General features: G+C 37.8%; 1 protein-coding gene across 3 annotated transcripts in view; it reads right to left on the reverse strand.

The window, feature by feature from the left end:
- FNBP1L (formin binding protein 1 like) overlaps window positions 1-20,295 on the reverse strand; it is a 58,244-nt gene extending 37,949 nt beyond the window's left edge. For all 3 annotated transcript variants that reach the window (XM_082286790.1, XM_082286789.1, XM_082286791.1), the window contains exon 1: window positions 20,130-20,295. In XM_082286790.1, the coding sequence (XP_082142916.1) occupies window positions 20,130-20,153 (24 nt within the window). In that variant the 5' untranslated portion in view covers window positions 20,154-20,295. The remainder of the gene's footprint in view (window positions 1-20,129) is intronic.
- Window positions 20,296-22,890: the final 2,595 nt, after the last annotated feature.

Here is a 22,890-nt window from a genome sequence, read left to right on the forward strand (position 1 = left end):
TTCTACTGAACTGAAATGTGACCTTTAAAATAACTTAGTTTGCATGTAACTTAGAGGATATAATTTGGACTTTGCTACAGTTCAGAACTATAACAGGGTCACAGGTCTGAACTCATCAAAAAGCCAAGATGCCTGATACAAATTTAAAACAAGGAAGTACTTTCTGCCAGATGGGGGAGGCGAAAAAGAAGGGAGAGTGTCAACTTCCCTCTCATCCAAATATCACTTCCGTGTATTTATCTGCTCAGCTATTAAGTAGACTGTAGGATACCATTTTAAACTGGCTTAAAAACTATAAACTGTTTAACAAGTATGATGCACAAATCCCAGGCAGACAAGTGAAGTTAGTGTGTTTCACACTTAAAAGATGCATCTTTAGGCTTTATCTCAATAGAATAACCAGAAACAAAAGGACCTACCTGGTATGGGTTGAATCACATTGTTTATCATTCGGACAATTAGGACAAATATAGTGTAAAAATATCTGTACAGAATCCAGGCACTGAGTATCACCAGTAGAACTTCACCATTTCAACACACAGAGGCCAAGGTATAGCCATGGTATATTCCTTATAACTTTCCTCCTATGTATTTAATGGAAGTGCACATTATTTAGAATCTTAAACTCATGTCAACAGTTCCTTAAAAAACCACATTTCATGGCACCTACACAGCAATTGGAGTGAACAATGAACTCATAAAACTTACAGCACAAGAATAAAACAAACATATCCTACTCAACTTTTAGTTAATTTCTCACAATAGGTGTAATTACAATAGCTACTAAATCTATAAGAACTTGGTAGAGGAATAATATATAGTGGTTCTTCTGGTAACATGAATCATTTAGCTCTAAGCACAGAGACCCAGACAAAACCTCCACATTTAGCATAGCTCTGATAAACTGTTCCAACTACTCTCTACTCCTATTATGTAGGAAGCTATAGTAAATGCAACTGGAATATGAGAAGGTATTTCCTAGAGTTATTATCAGCTCCCATTAGACAGACTTAAGACAAAGGCATATACCTTACATTTGTTGCTACTGATATTCAAAAGGTACAACTATACTACATAGCTTGTTAACAAGTATTTGCTCTTCTAAACCACTCGAAGTAAGACACCTACACCTAGGTATTTTGATCAGTCCTTCAATTTTATTGAATTAAATCATTAGCCTTTTATGGTGTAGGAAGGGCTGCAAATACTAACAGAGTTAATCACCACAGACTGTTCTGAGCACACTCCCCACTGTTCAATACTTCAGAAGACCAGAGATCACGGGACCAGTTACGCAAATAGTTACAAAACTGGAAGGCTGTTAACTGATTTGCCATATGCTATTTGTTTTTGTCAACCCAACGAACAAGGGGATTTTTCTGTAAAAAGTCCTCCTGTGAAGTGAACTTCCCTTTTCAGTATCACCTGTGAATATACTTCAGTGTTCAAGAGAAAGACTAGAGCAGCCACATCTTTTTTCCTTCACCGATACCTTGCTAACAACAGTAAATACTTTTCAAACTTGATTATAGAACTTGATTATAAACACTCAACAAGAAATTAACATGGCAGTAAATTAGAGCCTTCCTCTCTTCTTTAAAACGTGACTTCAGATACAAATAAACACCCTGACAGAAAAAACCCCCACACACAAATCCCAGAAACAACAAAACAACACTCAAATCCAAAAACCCAAAACAAAACCAACACCACCCCCCATGTACTCTATCTGCAATAGAATCTAATGTATGCATTGTTTTTAAAGCAAAATTCATAGTAACATTAACATAACTGAATAAAGAATTTAAACTAAAACCAGATGTTATTACTGGCACCTTCAAAACAGTGGAATTTTTCATGGGTTTGTGATTCAGATAACATTAAAATGTAACACAATTGTGCCGTGTATCAGTTTCTCTCAGAGTTTTTAAGATATGAGCCTAGAAATACACAGTAAAGTCCTCCTATATTTCACCACAGACTTTAGAATCATAATCTGTGTTGTAAGAATAACATTATTCATAAAACCTTTATTTCTAGTAGAAATGTACTTCCTCTGATAAATCAAATTTTACAACAATATACACTGTTTCCCTTGGTTAACAAGGTATTTTTCCTCAAATTAAAAAGCAAACAAAAAGAGTGATGTAATTTAACCATAAGCATAGGCACTTCCAGTACAAAAGTTACAATTTCAAAAAGGTAAAACAACCCTATTACAGCACATTTGGTCACTGAAGTTGCATACACAAAAGCTGAGTACAAACTTCAGTGTTCTGAAAAGAAAAACCACATTTTTGAACTGTCATAGCTAGGCTCCTCATTCTTTCCAAAGCATGTACATAGTCCAAACGCAAAACAGCTCATTTTCATACTGTTTCTGTAATCCATCATATTTAAATGACAGTGGGCTCCATAGAAATATTCTGCACCACTCCAGGAGTTCCACACTGAAAGCAAGCAAATTTATAGCATAATCAGTGGAAATACTTCTGAAGACAAATAGTACTCACATTCAGGACAGAAGCAAACATGAACGACAGGATTGAATTGGCAATAGTGACACCAGATCATATCAATTCCTTTTTAGGAATTAGACAATTCTAAATTGTCTCTTTTTAGAGAGACAATTTCTTTTTGAGAGTCAAATGAACAGTCAATGTAAAAATTAAAGGTTCTTCAGAAGAATCCTACCTTCTGCAGTTATTTCCTTCCTGACTAAACTAATAAAAATAGAAGGGTATTCACACTAAAATCTAGTGGAGATCTGAAAGGTATAGATGAACAAGCACCAAATCTAGGTACTTTATCTGTGACTGAACCTCAAGGTTCAAATCTGGGCCCAGTATTTTAAACTGATTTGTCAATGACTTGCATGAAGAGGCAGATGCCTCCTCAGCACGTTCGCTGACAACACAAAGCTGAGAGGAGGGGCCGATACCCCAGGGGGGCTGTGCAGCCCCTCAGAAGGGCTTCAACGGGCTGGAAAAAGGGGCAAAGAAGTTCTGTAAACCTGAATTTAACAAAGGCAAATGCAGGGTCCTGCTCCTGGGGAGGAATAACCCTGGGCACCAGCACAGGCTGGGGGCTGACCTGCTGGGGAACAGGACCTGGGGGTCCTGGTGGACAACAAGCTGTCCATGAACCAGCAGTGCTAAGAAGGACAATGGTAGAAAAGAGCATTGCCAGAAGGTCAAGGGAGGTGATTCTGCCCCTCTACTCAGCCCCAGTGAGGCACATCTGGAGTGCTGTGCCCAGTTCTGGGCTCCTCAGTACAAGACAGACATGGAGCTCCTGGAGCGGGTCTGGCAGAGGGAAACAAAGACGATGAAGGGATTGGAGCATCCCACAAGGAAAACTGAGGGAGCTGGGACTGTTCAGCCGAGAAGAGATGACTGAGAGGACACCTCACGAGTGTCTGTCAGTATGTGAAGGGAGGTGACAGAGGATGGATCCAAGCTCTGCTCTGTGGTGCTGAGCAACAGGACAAGAGGCAATGGGCAGAAACTGATGTACAGGAAGTACCACCCAAACATGATGAAGAACTTGTTTACTTTGAGGGTGACTGACACTGCAACAGATTGCCCAGAGGTTGTGGAGCCTCCCTCACTGAAGATATTCCAGAATTATCTGGATGAAATCTTGTGCAGTGTGCTCTGGGATAACCCTGCCTGAGCAGGGAGGCTGGACCAGATGACCCATTGTGGTCCCTTCCAACCTTATCAATTCCATGATTCTGTGACTAAAACAGAAGCATCTTTGCCAGTTTCTCCCTCTCATAATTTCGTTGTTCTTCTAGTCTAACTTTTTTCAACTCTTGTTCCTCTACTACTTCCCTTTTAATTCCTTCTTTAAGCCTCTTTTGCACTGCTTACCCTTCTGACATAACTTCACTGTTTACTCCAAAAACAGATACTGGGAACATTCTTCCTGACTTAATAAAGAAATACTGTGGGAATCCAACTTACGACAGCATTTTAAACACTGTGTTAATTCTATACTCCATGCAAAGCATCTTGTTCCACTGATCACAGCCGCAGAAAAACTGCTATTGTAGTAAATAGTTATTACTATGTTTCTTTCCTAATGACTTTTTAGTATTACCAAATAAGAAAAAATTAAGAGCAAAACAGTAAAAAAGTGCTCAACAATATACTGCAGATGTAGTTCAAAATTCAACCGCAGCAAATACTGCAGATCAGAAAAGTAATTTACTACATATTCACTATGTAGAATCATAGAATGGCTTGGGTTGGAGAGGACCTTAAAGATCATCTTGTTCCAAACGCCCTGCCATATGCAGGGATACCTCCCACTAGACCAGGTCACTCAGAGCCTTATCCAGCCTGGCCTCAAACACCTCCAGACCTTTGTACACGTACTCTCCTTTCAAAAACCACTTCTCACCAAAGAACCCTATGAAACTTAACACTACTTATTACACATTGGCCTTGAAGTAGAAGAAAGTGGCAGTCTTTCTGTCACCTAAAGATAAAACCTTTCCTGTATTTTATGTCATTGCCACACCACATTCATTATGTCCTATATGGAAAACCTAATTATTTGCAATTTCACTTTTCAACATGAAGTGCTACTCATGTCTTTACTAAGCACTAATTTCACTAACTCTGCATGGAATTAAAATAGCAAAATATTAACCAGTAAGTGATAAATCTCTGTAAATAATGGTCAAGGAACTGTCAAAAAAATACAAAAGAAATTCTCACAAAGCCTCAAATATTGAATGAAACCTGACATAATGAGAAAATCAAAACCCATTTCTTTCATACTGAATAAAACTGTTATGTCTTTTATTACATTGACTATAAAACTGAAACCATCTAATTGCACATGGGAGTTCCAACTTTGTTTTTAACATTACTAGCTTGATTTTAAAAACACTGAAAATTGTTGTTTCATATCTGGGGAGTCTTAACACTTTATATATTAACAAAAACATTCACAAACCAGTGATTAAAGCATGCCAATTTGTAAGTAAAAACACAACATGATTTTGTGGTAGAAAAAATTAAAGCAAGTGCCTTTTCCCCAAGTAGCTCTGTTTTTGGTTTTTATGTCATTACATATCATTGTGTAAAACCATGCATATCTTTTAGAAAGAAAATAAAACTAAAATTAAATTTAATTAATCTGTAACAGTATTGTGAATTCAATGCATCTTTAGTGTATAATGGAAAATTAAAGACACTCACCAGTCAACTACTTTTTTTCCTGAAGAGAATGATTTGGAAAGAAAACTATTTTAAACTATTGTCTCCAACTGCCTCAGAGAAGTATTAAATATTTAAAACATTCAAAAGATGACTTATTAAAATATATTTGACTAAATTTTGAGTGTTATTCTTATGGTATCACATACCGTATCACAAAATAGTGACAGGAAGGAATTATCTCCCAGATGCTTTAAAATGCTTCATAAGAGTATGCGAAATTATTATACTTTCACAGGAGCAAAATGCACAATTTACGTTAAAAAAATCGCAAGGTTAATTGTGAAAGCAATATTTGTTTTCATATTACAAAAAAGCATAAACAAAATACTTAACTGATAAGCTAAAATATATTAAGTATCTTGCACCAAGATTAAGTATATCCACTATCCAGTTACAAAGAAAATTAGTAAAGTGAAACAAAGGCAGCAAAACTGGATAAAGTAGCAGTCGAGAATATAATTTATCTTAACTTGTCAGCAGTATCCTGAAACAGCTCTTTACCAATTACATTCTCAATGCAAAGTTTTTCATAAAGCTAGTTTTCTTCTGCTTCTTTACTCTGAAGCAACTTCACTCTCCTGTGAATTGAAAATAACCTTGTACAGTCTAGAAAGATTTCTATGAGGAGAGAAATACAAAGAGAAAAATTACTGCTTACAATTTGATCTTCCCATCTGAGTCACCCAGAGAACCAGACTTGAGCTCAAATCACTTAAATGAATATGACCCTGATGTTAATGTCATGAAACATGTATTAATTAATTCTTGGTATTTCTTAAATTGCAAAAAGAAAGCCTATACTGTAATACATTTTCTTTTCAGTTCCCAAAGTTCTATTGGACTTGATTTTATTGTAATTGTTAAAAATTTAGTTTTCAAATTAGATTTTATATACATAAGCATGAATCAACTCACATGAGATGTGCCCTGCACTAGTAGCATTAGTCAATTAGGCTGGCACACATTTGGCATTAGTCCATTAGGCTGGGAATACTCATTTGCTATCAACCTGCTGCAATTAGAGTACACTCCTGATAATAAAATTAAAGTTTCTTTTTTTCTGGTTACATACAATCAAAAAACTTTTATGCCTCTCAAGAATACATAGTAGCACAAAATAAATACTTGAATTTCTAGCATTCCACAAACCAACTCATTCACACAAATGTATCAACTAGTTACTTCATAGACACAATCAACAGTAATATGACAGCAATCTAGAAATAATTTAATGCTCTCTAAACTGTTATGGTTCTCAACATACATCTTAAATGGTTGCCACCAACATCAATGTCATAGGCTTTACTTCCATGATAAAATCATGCTGAGATAACACATACCAGTATCTTAACAATAATACTTTAAACTAAGCCATGTATCTGACTGATACAGAATTTTGTTGCTCAAGATTATTGCAAACATTTCACATCAAGGATTCCAAACTCAACAATCAATTAAAATGGTAATTAAAATGTTTTCCACCCATGCTGCAAAATAATTTTCCCCGCTTCAACAAAAAACTGGAGAGACTACACAATACACTTACCACAACATCTGCACAGTCATCTCTGATTTCTGAATTTGTGTTTCTTGGAAACAATTCTTTTAATTTTTACAAGTGTCGTGCATAAACTAGTAATAGCTTTTTGCAATAAACAGATGTAATAGGTAAAGAAATCTAATGGAAACAAGTAGATTCCCAGAAACTACAGCAGAAAACTGAGCAGCAATTAAACTAGGCCACAACAGCAGTAAACGTACAACTAATAGACAAACACTGACGTGAAATCAGACACATAAAATCATGGAGAAAATTCTGAATAAAGGTGGTTTTCCATGATGTAGCTTAGGATTCCTAATAGTAATGTATAGCAACAGCACACCAAATGTAATTCAAATAAAGTACATGCAGGTAAAACAGTAAACAGTTTCCAGCTAGATTAATGTAACTGGATGAGAAATACTACCTTCTGTGCTAGCTGGTATTAAATACAGCTTTACTAGAAATATCTTTTAATATACTGCCCTTAAAGTCAAAAGATAGTGCTTAAATGTACAGTTCATGAGATTATCTAAAACATACCTACCACTGTTTCCACTCAAAAAAGTTAAAGCAATAAGGGCTACTGAAAAGTGTTCTTCACAGGGAAATACTCATTATGAAAGCCTTCTGAAATACTAACATAAAAGCCTTCAGGAACACCTCTACAGGTATTGCAGATGTTTTATACCATGTTATAGAAATGATAAACACAGATCATACAAAGCCCAGAAGAAAACTGCATACATCAGAAAGCATGTTGTACCCCAAAAGATGACCTTAAAAATAACTTCGTGTAACTCATACTTCTTCATTGTTAACTTGCCATTCTCTTTATTCATCTCTTTCCCACATAAAATACAAGCTAATACTAAGCAGAATACAGAAAGTAATGCAGCTGAAGCAACTGAATGAATTGCAACCAATTCATTTGTAACCAAAGAAAAAAGATTATGAATAAAAATAACAAAGATAGCCTAAACAAACTAAAAATTGAGAAAGTAAGGTGTTACGAACTTCTAGCAAATGAAGCTCAGAAGCAACTGTTTTCAGAACACAGACAAGTACAGTCTGATGGTTAAAAAAAAAAAAAAAAAGCTGTTTAAGATGTTAGGCTGCCATTTCCTGCTATAAACTTAGTATTGGATTAGCTTTAGTGGCAGTGGATTAGCTTTAGTGTATCTCTCAAGTGGCATCCAACTACAAGCAAAGCCTCAAATCCCTCTACTGTGGCAGGAATACACAGATTTTTAGTTATATTTTTCAAGTGCCCTTGTCAGCTTTTTGCAAAATACAGTAATATTAAAAAAAAAAAAATCCTGCAATGAAGTTCAACTGCATACTGTGCTACTTTGAGATAATTTAAATCAACTGAAAATAAATGAAAAATCTGCAAAGTGCTATTGAAGAAATGTTTTAAAATTCACCACCTTCCTTAAAAAACAAAAATCCCTTTACACCACATGAAACATTGTTTTACATTGATTAAGAAAGAACAGGAAGAACGAACACTACAAAAAGCTATGCTGTCTTTGTAACAGCGTAACCAGTAACAGTCCTGAAAGGATAACAAGTTAGATTAAGTAGGGAGATATGGGAGCATGATCCTCTTCCCACAAATGAACGTAAGTCAGCAAAAAATCAAACCTCTTTTCCAATGACATAATGAAGAAAAGCAGTCAGGAAAGCCACAAGTTTCAGGTTTGATTTACATTCTGGTTATGCCTGCATGAAGTTGAAATGCTAAGTACAAATGCTAAATACAAAGTACTACAAATAGTCTACCAAGATAGTAAGAGACATTTACATATACAGTCTTAAAATTCACATTTCCCAGCACCCAGTATATATACACAGCAGTATTCCCACCTAATGTGTGCATAATGGTCTGTATAAGCTCTCCTTTCAGAATTAAAACTTAAGGTTGAAACTTGAGTTTGAAGCAGTGATATTCCATGGTACCTTGTTATTGTAAAAAGCATGAATCCTGGCCATTCAGCACTATCTCCTTAAGACAATTACATGTTTTCTCAAAAATTGCAAGGCATTTTATACAAATGATGTCAAAATGTATTCATTACACAGCCCACAATTACAGCCTTGAAATATAAACCAGACAGAACATCGAACAACATTTTATCTAAGAATCACTAAGCATAAATACCACTGGCATCTCATCTTTAAGACTATTTTAAACCTTTTAAGAACATTACTTCAGTTCAACTATTGAAATTTCAGCAAAACTGAACGACAACACCACAGAACCAAAATAATTGGAAGTCACTGGATGCTAAGACATCCAAGCAAGAAGAGTAGGCAGCACACTTAGCCTAACACTGGGTTTGTTTCACCTACTACAGTTTTAATATACAGAGCCAATCCCTGGTTTCATAAAACTCCAATTCCAATCCACTAACTGGATGTCTCTTCCAGTTAAAATGTCTTGTTGTGCACAACTACTCCTACCTCACTGCTTCCCTCTCAGGAATGCAGAACATAAAGCTGGAAGTCAGGGAAATCACACTTGTACCTCTCAAGTGCTAGGCTAGCGAGGAGGAACTGCAACGTCATTCCTAGAAAGATGATAATTATTCTCCCTAGCACCAACATCAAAGTGAACATGTTCTTAAAAAGCCATTTTGGAAAGAAGTTACCCTTGTTATGAGAGAGAGGTCTTAGCATTAACAGCATCTCAAACTTGGGGAGGTAAGTTAAAAGATCTAGTTTATGTGATTGCAAAACTTCAGCAGAAATAACACAAAAGACCTCACAGCTTTTACAAAACAAACAAGCAATCAAGATAAACCAAAATAAATAACTCACAACCCCTGTTTCCTCAGTCTCAATCTCAACACTCAATCAGACCACCACACCTCTTCTACAGGAGTAAATATTTGAGTATCATGCAGAGCCAGGATACTTCACAAAACTGCTCAGCTTGCCTCACATGGTGACGTTTCTATTTAAGTTACATAGAACTGTATAATCTACATTGCCCTCACAATACTTACAATGTAGAAAAATCCCAAACATTTGGATTTTCCTGATAAGTTACTACTTACTTTCAAGAAATTAAGTTTTCCTCTTTAAACATGCCATCTTCTTAGACATGAGACCTAACCAGATATTCCAGTCTGGTTTTTACCATTTTATTACATGCTGAAGAACTATTCAAGACAAGTTTGTCCTTTTCTTGTGCTCCTCCAAACAAATATGTAACACCCTGACCATATTGCACAGATCTCAAATTTCATCATCTATTGTTTAGCAATTTCCCAAATAATAAAAACCATAGTTACTTAAATAAAGATTTTAAATAACATTTTAATTCTCTGAAATTTAACTCTGAAAATAAAATTTTCACCCTTCATAAATCCAAGTACATATCCTTGTTCTTCTAACTCACAGTTCATAGCAGTCAAAACTCATAAGGCTGAAAAGAGATCCACTAAATTAAATAACATCAGTAATTGTTGCTGATTTAAATAATGCCATGCAACAACTACAAGCTACAGGTAGAGCTAGTTTGCAAATACTCCCTTTCTTAAAACAAAAAAAACTGCTTTGAAAATTTCCCGGCAATACAGTATCTACACTCAAGCACATTAATGAGTTTCACCGATCCTGTGAGATCTTTGCTCCTAAAATGAGCAAGTATTGGTAAAATTAAATATGTAATTAAGTACCTGCACTGTTAGGGTCTAAATAAAGTAGATATTAGGGGCATAAGGGAATCAATTTTTGACTCTACAGAACAAAATTGTTTTATCAGTCTTCCTCAGTGGACCTTCAAACAGTTTTCCATTTACTAATCACAAATTTGAACTTATTTTCAGGGAAAAACTAAGATAAAACATTTCATTTAAAAGCATATAATGTCCACCATATCTTTGCAGCTACTGCATTTTACTGGTTTATACCTTCTATACTAGGGTCTCAAACTTCAACCTTTCTTTCACTTGGTTATTTGACTTCTTTCCTGAATCTCAAATTTACGTCCATCCTAAAACTTGTTAACAGCTTCTTTTTTTTTTTTTTAATCGGTCTCTTTATAACCATTCCAATATCTGCAATCCTTACACATTCTCTACCCATCTCCTTTCTCAGCCACACAACATCCTCTTCTCTGGTATTGAGAGATTATCCTTTCACCCACATGTTTTTCACCCAGCATTATCTCTTCCTGTCTCTCTGCATCCTTCTCTATCGTATCAAACATTAGCTTCTTAACCTCACTTCCAAGGGCATTGCTGGCTGATTCCAGCTTATTACCTCATCATACCAAAGGATTACTGTTTGCTTCACTTGAGACACCAACACTCCCTTGTACATTTCAACAAGTATTTCCTGCATTCTCTCAGGTTGTTTGGGTTCTCATCCCCTGCAAAGATGACAAAGGTCTGCCCCACTGCCACCCTTTGCTTGCAAGGTTTACCAACAAAAACAGTGAAGAGTCTGCAGCTGAGATCACTGCCCACTGTGCTGAACAATACTGGGGTTTGCACAACTCCCATTTGGCATGACCACGAAATGACACAGCCCCTGCTGAAACTCAAAGTTGGACTGGGGGTGCTCTTTATAGTGACTGTGTAGAATGCAGCACAACACAAGGCCACTGTGACTAATGGTACTAGGTGCTACATAAACACAAACATAAAATACACCCCAATGATTGGTTTTGATTGATGTCAAATACCCTAAATATTCCTCTAATTGTGACTGACTTCATATAAATAGGGGAAAAAACTGCAGGCCAATTAGATGCCATAACAGATAGCTGCAACAGGAATACTTCATCCATTTATTGTAAGGATTAAAAAGTCTTCGATATTATAAACATTACAATTTCCCCTTCCAGAGTATCCCCCTGCTGTAGAGACAGCCAACTGCACTGCAGCACAGGTGTTGTCTTGGGTTCACAAACATTAATTATTTTCCTACTCACTGCCAGAAGAAAACCCCATGCCACCTAGACCAAATGCTTATTTGAAGGATATTCTAAGAAAAGTAGAACATTACTGACTTTCTCTGAAAGAAATGAGCCATCTGGGGTAAAGACAAAGTGTTCAAGAAGCATACCCACATTCAAAGAAAACGCCCTCCAACTACTCTACCAACCAGAATTTACTAAGTGAGGTTTTCACACCCAGTTGAATTGAGCATTCAACATGAGAAGGAATCCAGTAATCAAATGCTCTCTTTCCAAAAGACTTAAGAAGCAGATGGAGATCCAAAAGGCACACCCATCTTCATCACCTGCACTCACATGTGGTTACTTCAAGTATGCCAAAAGTTAAGGCTGCCTCTCAACTCTCCAGTGCAATTGCTGTCATCTCAGTTGTTCTTTAGTACTTAAATAACTCCAAACTAAAATCTAGTGGATGTCATTTCATTGCACAATACAAAAAAAAAAAAAAAATCTCTTAATACAGAACTACAAAAAAGCACGTTATACTATTTGCTGTGTACCAGCCAAGGAGAAGTGATTCGAATGGTACTTGCCTCTGGAACAAACACTTCTGAGTATCCACATCACAGCAACTGTACCAGCTACTTAGTAGTAAATTAACTCTATCCTCTCCAAAACCAGGAAGAAGTGCAAGGGTTACTTTCAGTATTTTAAAACACTATATTACTGTGCCCTGAAACATTAAAGAATGTTAAAGTAATATCGTAACAATATTTGTAGAATAATTTGATTACAAGAAACAAAGTGTATTCCAATTTTACAACCCAACTAACAGAGACAAAAATTAAGTTTATTTGGCCAAGACAACACAAGAGTTACACAGTAAAGCCCAAGAAAAATTCATGTCCTGCAATATTAGCATTTTAGCTCATAGTAAGACTGCGCTTCTCCTGCAAAAGACGTAAAAAGTAATAAAACTATGGACAAATGTACAAACCACCATGCCAGAAAGCAGTTTCATCAGTCTAATGCCCTTTTCACTGTAAATGACAAAGCAGAAGCAGAGTTCTAACTAAACAAAAGAAAAAAAAAATCAAAGAAAAGGTATTCATGAATCTTACATGTAACTATTTCAAATTTCCATACAGTAGAAATTATCAGAAAATTTAGTACACCTAAAATTAAGCCCTTTCTTGTTCTAGTCACCTAGCAGGAAATGTAATACTCCTACCACTCTCCTCTTAGACTAGAACTTGTAGCTGAAAAAAAATCCAGCAACTCAGAAATTTATTGCAGATAATTCTATAAACAAAGTCAGTGTAGAGGGTCTGCATTTTAATGAAAACCAGAAGGCTTTTATTAGTATAATACTTTTTTTCCTTCTTTTCCCATCCAGCTGAAGCACTGACATACATGTGAAGACAAACCTCTAAACCTTCTGCCAAGAAAGCACTGGGACCGGGGTATGTAAACTCACTAGGGGCAAAATGAAACAATGTGATTGGAATTTCAGCTTTCACTGAACAGTTTGTTCACCATTACAAGAAAAAAGCTGAACATATCTGGACTTCGGGGAATTCTTTTCTCTACCAAAAGGAATTCAAGTTCTTTAGAAAGTATGCACATGTGTTGTATGAACAATGAAAACTTATTCTGAAATGTGTAAACTTCCCCTCCATAAAAAATAAAACACCCTACGTTACTCACCACTGGCTTTACCAAGCGCACTAAAAAGTGCTCTGCAATTCTAAGGACTGAAATATTTAAAGATACTATATTAACAAATTAGGGTCTCACCCAGATTAATCCAGTATAAGAACTAATTAAAAAATAACACTAATTAACTTTCAGATATTTTAGACTTAGGTCTACAGCATCAGTGACAACTTTACACAAGCAATAACACAAATCTTCTGTCTTCCAGTATTCACCTGCAAACACCTGAAAGCACAAATCATACCTACTTGGGCAACCCTCAGCTCATGAGCATGCTGCCAACAGACTTCTCTCTACTCATGCTTTCCTCCATCCCAAATTCTAATGAATTTGCCATTCCAAAGGATCATTATTTTGACAGATACACTCTAAAGAAATCCTCAGCTTGGTTGAGATAAAAGATCTTGCAATCTCCAACAACCATTTTACTATTCTCACTCAGGAAATCAAATGACAGCTACAGCATTTAGAATCTTGATAAAGGCAACTCTCAGATTTCATACTATGAACAAGGATACTGCATACATTTTTACAAGACAGCAATACTCTTCCAGTGTTCAGGATTTCCAGATTAGTAAAGTCTCATGTATGTTTGTACAAACTTCATTGAAAAGTATATACACTTCCAAGTACACAAACAAGTGGGGCCATAAATAAGAACAGATGCCTTTTTAATAGATATATTATAAAGCGTTCAAAACTCAAAAAAAACCCCTTTCTAAAAAGACAGTCAAGGACATATGTATGCATTCTTAAATTACGTTCAACATCAAATCCAAACTGATAAAGTCTCATGACAATGACACACCCCTTCCTGAAAAAAACAGTAAAAAGGTCAGATGTTTGTGAACCAGACAATTGCCGGAAAAATACAGACAAACATTTCCAACTAAAACTCAATACAATTGTTTTCACACCAAAGCCTAAAGCAACTACACTTTCAATAACCAAGTATTTGATCCTTACATAACTTTCTAGTTGGAAATCTCAGAGGTCTTCACAGGGATAAGATAAGCTGCACAATACTCCTTGTGAAGGACTGGAACCTCACAGCAATTAGCCATTTTATCCAGCATGTCACCCAAGACAGAGGAAATGTGTAACCATCCCATGCATCTGGAAAACTCTGTAATCTTATACTTTAGCCACAAGACACATTCCTTGCACACATTTTCAGACCACAACAGCAAGAGTACTGAATGAAGAGAGAATCTATACAGAGTACTGCTTGCAATCTTTCAGTTAAGCTGAAGGAGAAATCTGGGGGTGTAAAAAAAAAAAAATCCATGTTCCATCTCTCAAACACCTCCCTGTTAAATAGAGTATTGCCTTTAACACAGTGTATGTTAGCACACTAGGAAGTAAGTTTACAAAATATTAAGATTCAAGAGCACAGAAGAACTTCCATATGGAATATGGTTTGATATTTAGAATTATTTACAGTGGTTTGTTATCTGTATTAACAATACTAGTAACTACACAGCCACATTCACATTTACTGTCAAGAAAGGTTTCTCAGTTTCAAGAGGAAAAACTTTTTTTTCCTCGGAAAAAACCCTTTTATTTAGCTAAAAAATAAATTTTCTAATCTAGTGAACAAAACCACAGTACATTACTACAACAGAAGTATGCTACATAAAAGTTACCTACTTTTTGAATCTAACTCATATTTACATCCTGTGGATGTTTTCCATATATAATTACACTTGACAACTTTTAAGATTAGACAACATCACCACGCGATTTATCTTCTACAAAAAGAGACTGTGATTTTAAAATAAGAAGGAAACAATGTCTGAAAGTGGGACTGAAAGCAAAAGAATTTTTAACACTTTTGAAAAATTACTGATGCAACTGAGTTAATATTTTTAAAAACAGAACTTGGGTTTAGGCACAGAATGGATTTTGTTTAAGGAAAGATTAAAAAGAGCACATCACCAAATATATACTTTGATCTTTCTTTGGTCCAACATAACTAATTTCTAAAACACTACTCCACAGTGCCAGTGGTTTCTTAATTATAAAAGATGGTTTGCTTCTTGCCCCAAGGAGCTCACAACAATAGTATCATTAAATCTTCTCTAGCCATTTCTTTTTAATCATGAAATCTCAGCACAAAAGCCCTCAGCAAAATTTCTGTTTTAAATATTTATCAAGAGGTGAGAAACAGATGGCTAGACTGGTTCTACAGACTGAAAATGTACTGACATGGTATTCAAACTCTTTCTTTGCCAACTGCTATTAAGGGGTTCACAGGGGTTGGACAACAGAATGTGCATCAAAATTCAAAAAACATCCTTCCTGGTTGGTTTTTTTTTAAAGAGACAGAACAAACTCTTTAATTAATTTCCAAACAAGCCACTTCAGAGTGCCAATCACTGTGTCTCCTCTCATTACACCAAGAACTTCATTATCAGCTACGCTCCAGTCTCCAAAGCTTAGTAAGCCTTTAGCATCAAAGCAAATGCACTACATATTCAATTTAACAGCACAATAACCCAAGATGACAATAACCAGACGGATTTTTAAAATATTCTATATTAATGCTATTTGTACACTTTACACCCACCACAAAGAGAACTCCAGATGTACAGAAACATACACACTGAACAGATGCTCACACTGAGAAGATTCTTAAACATATCATAATCTATCATTTTTATTTCCAAATATTTGAAGTTACTACCCCCCTTCCTCCCCCCCAATTTTAGTTCCATCTCTCTATTCTTGCCTTGTATATTACAGCACATTTTGACAGAAGTCAGACAGGATACTTTATAAAGCAAAAATGCAAGTCTAACCACTACTTCAATGTGTGAACCCTCTTACTGTTCACGAGGTGAACATAAGCAAGCAGTATTTGAACAAAGCATGAAAAATCCCAAAAAGTTAATTCTGAAAAGTATCTGTATCTAAATTAACAGCAAAAATTTTCTTTCACAAATGAAGTGCAGCAATGCTACCTTGCAATTATGTGCCCCCTTTCATCAAATGACTGCTGCTTTACAAATGTTACCTACAAAGAAATTAAATATTAGAGATAGGAAAATTCGGCAGCCAACAGCCAAATTCTCAAAAAATATACTTCAACTGAATTAGAGAAGACAAGACTTCCCAGTTCTCACTACTATGTTCTAACCATTAAGAGAATATTATGCAGAGCAGTTCACCAAAGTATCTTACATCTTCTGTGGTCATACCATAAGGAATATGTTGCAGAGTGACCACAAAGATATATACACTGATGAGAATAAAACTATTTGTTGAATACTACTTTCAAATCATAATCAAAATCCACTATTATAATAAGAAAGCAGAAAAAGGGAGCATATTTCCCCCAGCAGAGAAAATGTTGTGGAATGAAACAGTTCCAATCACAGGATGGCTTCTATGATTCAACGTCTATTTTGCTATTATTAACTGACATTACTTCATACAATCCTATCAAAAGAAACACAGCAGGGAGCATGCTGTTTAGCCAAGACACACTGAAAAGCACGAAGTGCTTTAGCCTACTCAAGACATACATGTTTTGTACAACGCATATTCACTTCAGAGAATGGTGGTGTACTTATAAAAAAAAAACCCTTGCTTGAAAAACAAACAAACAGCTACCAAACTTAAAGAATTAGAAAATACTGGCCAATCAAAGAAAATCTTTCCTCTGACCTGTCCCTGATGTAACAATTTAATTAGCATACATATGATTTTAATACCAGAATGGCCATATTTAATAATTACTACATAAATACCAGACATAATTTCCTTTCTTTATCCCCTAAATTTTCTTCTGGTTCCTTATTTGTCTCTATATTCATCTATGCCCAGTTTTTTACTTTATCCAAAACAGCAAACAGTATAAAACTCCAGAACAACTTAAAAATTACAGCAGAAATGTAATTTAGCGTAAAATATCAAAAACCAGCATGAAGAGATAGAGCTTAAGAAGGCGGAGTTAAGGAGATATTAAAAAAGCCTGGTACAGAATCATCAAATTTGCTTCAATGAATTAGCAAAGCATACATACCTATATGCAAATGTCCTGAAAAACTGTAATCTCAATACCATTCTTAATCCTGAAAAATTCCACTTTATGAGATGAAAGCACTAAAGAAAGAGAGCTTTAGGCCCAATGAGGTGTCCAGAAAACCTGAGCAGAGGAGTTCTCTGCAGCTGGGAACTGAACACAGCGAGTTCTCATGCCCCTGCTGCCATCAGCAAACCCAGAGCAGCTCAGGCTGCCTCCCGAAGCCCCACTGATGCTAATAACAGGAAATGAAGGAACTGCTACACTAGAACACAAATATGTCTAAGAGTTTATTTTTATCTTGTTCAGAGCCCTGTCTTAGAAGACCCACAAATACTGTTTTTCCTTGTGTTTTTAACCTAGATTTAAGATACTTTTTAATGAATTTGATTTTGTGCCAGATCTTAAAAAAGTAATGTTTACTTGCCCAGCACAAGTTGTTAATACAATTAAAGTTTAATACTCTTTCAGTAAGTGAAGCACTAAAAATTCTTCCAACTAAGAAACCAGTTTGATTTATAAACATGTAGATTTTTTAAAGTATGATTAGATTCAATTTAAAAACATCTTAAAGGTATCCTGTAATGTATAAACTTGCATTATCTAGCTATACAGTTACAAACAGACCATTTTATGCATAAAGTTACCTCACTGTAGAGTTGCAGATCATCGCCTGATATCAAGGAAAAAATATATTAAATTTTGCTGAAATAAAAGTATTGCAGTAAAACTTTTAGCTTAAAATTCTTGCATTATTTCTTCAAACTAATGCATAAGAATTAGTGACTTACAACAAAAGAAATATAGTAGGTGAAAATAAATTTCAGCTAGTTTCACGACACCATGAGTTAAATACCTATCATTAAAGGGAAGCATGAGGTCAAAATCCATCTTTCTGCATATGTTTCTTAAATGCATGACAAAGACAAGCACTTTCATACAAAAACTGAACACAAGACAGAGTACAAAACCTTCGACTGTCATTTACAAGCAGAACAAAAAAAAAAAATACAATTAAGTGGCTACAGGCTACAAAAATGAGCAGATATGAGTAACCTAAAACCCTATTTTCTAAAGCAATACATATTTAAGTGTTTACAGCCAGTGCTCACCGAAATGCCAACCCCCATTCTCCTCAAGTGACACTCACTTCTCACCTGAAGTACATGCAGGCATGAGCTACACACACACTCTTGTGTGGCCAATACAAACCACAGCTTTTACTTATCCTTACTGCCAATATAACAACACCTTTAGAACTCAGGCTTGTTACAGCAGTGCCATCAGTACTTAACAAGTGTATTTTGTCTGAACGCTCATCGTGCGTACAAATCCTAGTTAAGTACAAGGCACTATGCAAAAAACTAAAGTAACTCCTAAATACCTTTAAATCAGGCTTCTCCACATAGTACACGTGATGCTATTACACCTTCATTTTGCATAATCAGACACAACTTAATTCAGGTGGCTTCAGGAGCTCCGCTGGCATTCCCAGCCCCTGCGCCCCGCCCAGCCACTCCGCCCGCAGCGCCACGGCTGCCCCGGCTCCTCGGGCAACCCCTTGTCTCGGCGTTGAGCAGATCTTTGCTCCTCTAGAGAATTATAGCCCTGCACTACAAAATACTAAAAGATAAAGATACTTAATGCAACTCGAAAGAAAAATAACAAAAAACAAAAAAACAACAAACCCACTTAACAAAAACACCCTATAACGCTAGGTCCAAATTAAGAGTTCCTGGACGAGACTGCAAGCTGCAATGTTTAGCTTTCAGTAATTTTTTTTTCTTAGTACAAATGTCTCTGCTTCACAGTCTTTAAAAGCAAATAAATGAAGGGCAGGCGGCATTTAAAGCGGGGACGTAAACGCTCCTTGGTACTCTTCTTTTTTATGCCTAAGCTTTCCCACGAGCAGCGTTAGCTCCAATAGCAGGAAACCTGAGAGAGGAGATACAACACCCCACCACTGCGAGCAGGCATCGCTGTGCCTCGCTCCGGCCCTCCCCCGGGAGAAGCCCCTTCTCTGCCGTCCTCGGCACAACCGAAGAGCCCTCGGAGGGAAGAGCGGAGCTTTAATAAAGACCTAACGCGAGACAGACACTGCCTGTCTTGTTGCTTCCAATTCTTCGTATTTAAAACAAATCCAATGCAGTGTTAGCCAATGTTCTGCAGTACTTTTAGAGACAAAGATGTATAGTAGCTGCTTCTAATCAGGGCCGGCAGCTGAAAACGCTTTGCTCGTCTGAGCAGCCCGGTGGTTTTCGGGGGAGCAGCAGTTCTGCCGCCGCCCCGAGGCTGCCCGGCGCGGGCCGCTGCCCGAGCCGTGCCGGAAGCACGGTGAGGGCCCCGCCGCCGAGCCCCGCGCTCCTCCGGCCGCACACAAAGCGCCCGTCCCGCCGTGGCCGCGCCGGGCGGGCGGAGGGCGAGGGGCCGCCCCGGGGAGCGCCATGGCCGCGCAGGCGGCGCGCGCGCACCCGCACCCCGGACGCGGCGCTCCCGCCCCGCCGCGGCCCCCGGCCCAGCGCCGCCGCCCTCCGCCAGCGCCGGACCCCCCGCCCCGCCCTGCCCGCCCGAGCCCCCTGCCCGCCGCCCCAAGGCCGAACAAAGCACAGCGCCTCCGCTCCGGCCGCTCCGCGGGACAGCCGCCCGAGCAGACAAGGGAAGGCGGCGAATCTCAGACACAATGAGAAGCGAGCCGGGACTCACCCACAGCTCCGTGCCCCAGCTCATGGCTGCTCCGCGGGCAGTGCCGGCTCCGGCAGAGGAGGGATGAGACGTCGGGCGGCGGCCGGAGAACGGGGCCCCCCCAGGCAGCGCCGGTGCCCTTGGTCACCGGGGAGAGGCGGCGGCGACGAACAACGTCGCTCCCAGCTCCAGCTCCGCCTGGCTCGGGAGGGGGAGCCGCGGAGGAGACTGGGAGAGGGGCGGGTCCGGCTGGAGCGGCGGGGCCGGGCTGGGAGCGGCCGGCGCTGCCTCGGAGCCCCGAGCGGCCGCCGGGCGAAGGTGTCGCGCCCGGTGCGGCCCCGCGGCCGCCGCGTTGTTACTCATTAACGAGGCGGCGGCGAGGCCCCGGGGCTTCGTGTCCCGCCCGGCTGCGAGGCCTCCCCGCCTCCCCAAAGCGCTGAGTCACGGCCGGGAGCGGCGGGGTCCCGGCTCGCCCCTTCCTCACCGGGCACCGCGCCGACACAGAGACACAAACAACGATTTTTCTATTGTTTACATCACAGCTCTATATGTAAATCACAACTTGAGATGTTAGGAAAGGTGAGGCTGGCAGCTGAGGGAAACAAGCCTATTTTTGATAGAGAACTTGGATGAATCACATCATTGACTGTAACAGGGAGTTTCTTCAGCAACTAGAAAAGGACAGGTGTTAAATCCTTGTCAAAGATTATTTTTCCACCAAAGTGTTTTAAAGCTACTAATAGAAAGCAAATGTTTTTAAAGCCACCTGACTTAAATTCCCCTCTGGGGGCATGAATTTCTTAATTTTCCTCTCATTTTTTGCTTAGAAATAATTTTTATAAAATGGGATAAATTACTGAAAATACTCAGCAAGCAGAACCCATATTGAGGATTAAAGTAATGAAGCAGAAATATTTATTACTCGTTTTTATAGTTTAGTTATATGTTTGAATTCACTCAACATGGCTTTCAGAATTAGGAAAGAACAATTTCCATTAAATGCTGGAAAGATCAATCAGCCTTTTGCTTAGCTACCAGCTTATCACATATATTTATACAATTCTTAAATAATCAGTTGATATAATGAAATAACACAGGTTCAAAACACAATTAAGTAAAAATTAAAAGAATTTGTTCATTTTATATGCTTTCAATGTACCTGTTGTAAATTAATACCTATAACATGCTGCACATATAATAATTTTAGAAAGAGGCATTTCAACACTTTTTAATCACACAGTAATCCATACTCCACCGTGTCCCAACCAAGGTTTATAAATGCACACAACAATCTGGGCAGCTTTGGTTCCAGATGCCTGGTATGACACTTTTTCTTTTAAAAAGGGTCACTTCGAGAAACAAATGTACACTGAACCTTTAAACACTAGAGGAAAGACTCCTGATGTGAATTTGAAATTTGTTGCCAGCTCTTGGAGAGACTGGATTTTTCACTTACTGATCATTTCAGGAAAATTCAGATTTCCAATTGTTTCAGTTTAGATATCTAAAAATGAACCGTAGAGAAACAACTTTAGAGTTAAAATTTTCAACTTTAGAAGCCCCAATAGAGTATTGAAAATTAATCTACTGGAAAATTGATTCTAAATTCTAAATCTATGGATCCAGAAGCTTTGGAAATCAGGCACTTAGTTGGCACTCAAATTTAAATACTGGCCTTTCATTGCATTAAATATACATCAAGAGAGTTTCAATGCATAATATATGTATTTATATTTGTGGTTGGTTGATTGATACGTGAAGTCTCAGGTTCTTTTACTTAACTCTAATTTAAGAATTAACTAATTACTCCTAGTTCTGCAAAATGTGCAATGCCAACATTCCCAACATGTCAGAACTTGTTTTCTATTTAGAGCAATGTAACAAAATCAAATGGCTTCCAGTGACTTGTAGACAATTTAGAAGAAGGAAACTGCAGCCTGTATCATGGGTACATTAAAACAATATTTAGCTAGACAGTAATGCTTAAAAAGCCTAATTCTAGCAATGAGGGGTTTTCCCAGGACAAACAGGATTCCTTCTTTCCAGGCAGCTCTCCCCAAAAAACACTTTTACAAACCCGAAGGTAAAGCAAGCATCAGGGCTGGAGGATGTTCCAGAGATTCTGAGTAACTTCACAACCTCCAGAACTGACTGAGAGGCTGCTCTGACATGCTGTGTAAAATAGGACAGGTGTCATCACAGCAGCCTCTGGGCTATACCTGCCTTTTAAGAGCATATGTACACGATAAAGAGGAGCAATCAAAAGATATTACTGAGCAGGTTTTGAACAAGCTAGCACCAGAAGAGGACACTATCACTGCACCTGAGTACCACTGCAGTCTGGCTAATTATTCATCTTTGGAAGTTAACAGTTAGACTTGGAAAGTCAGGCTGATTAGAAGTTGTACACAGTAACATACGGTTTCTCGGACCCACCCTAGTGTTTCTGCAGGCATTGTTATTCTCATTTTGTAGAGAAATAGCACAAAATCTGCCTCAAAGGATGAAGAAGTTTCCAAAAAGTCAAGTGCAAAGCCTGTTCTTCCCAACATACTTCAGTGCTTTTATTAGTGTTTGAATTTAAATATGAGCACAACTATTTTCAAGATTGCTTTCTGATTTTCAGTTTGCTTTTAACCCATACTTCTTCCAAAAATTGAAGGACTTTTAGGTATCAGGTACATATATAGAGATGTGCATTTCACCTTTACTTAACTAAAAATCAATCAGTAAAGAAAAGATCATAGTTCATCACAATAAGCTATTGTGATACAGGTAATTG

The sequence above is a fragment of the Coloeus monedula genome (assembly GCF_965178545.1).
Source record: "Coloeus monedula genome assembly, chromosome: 9".
Taxonomy (NCBI): domain Eukaryota; kingdom Metazoa; phylum Chordata; class Aves; order Passeriformes; family Corvidae; genus Coloeus; species Coloeus monedula.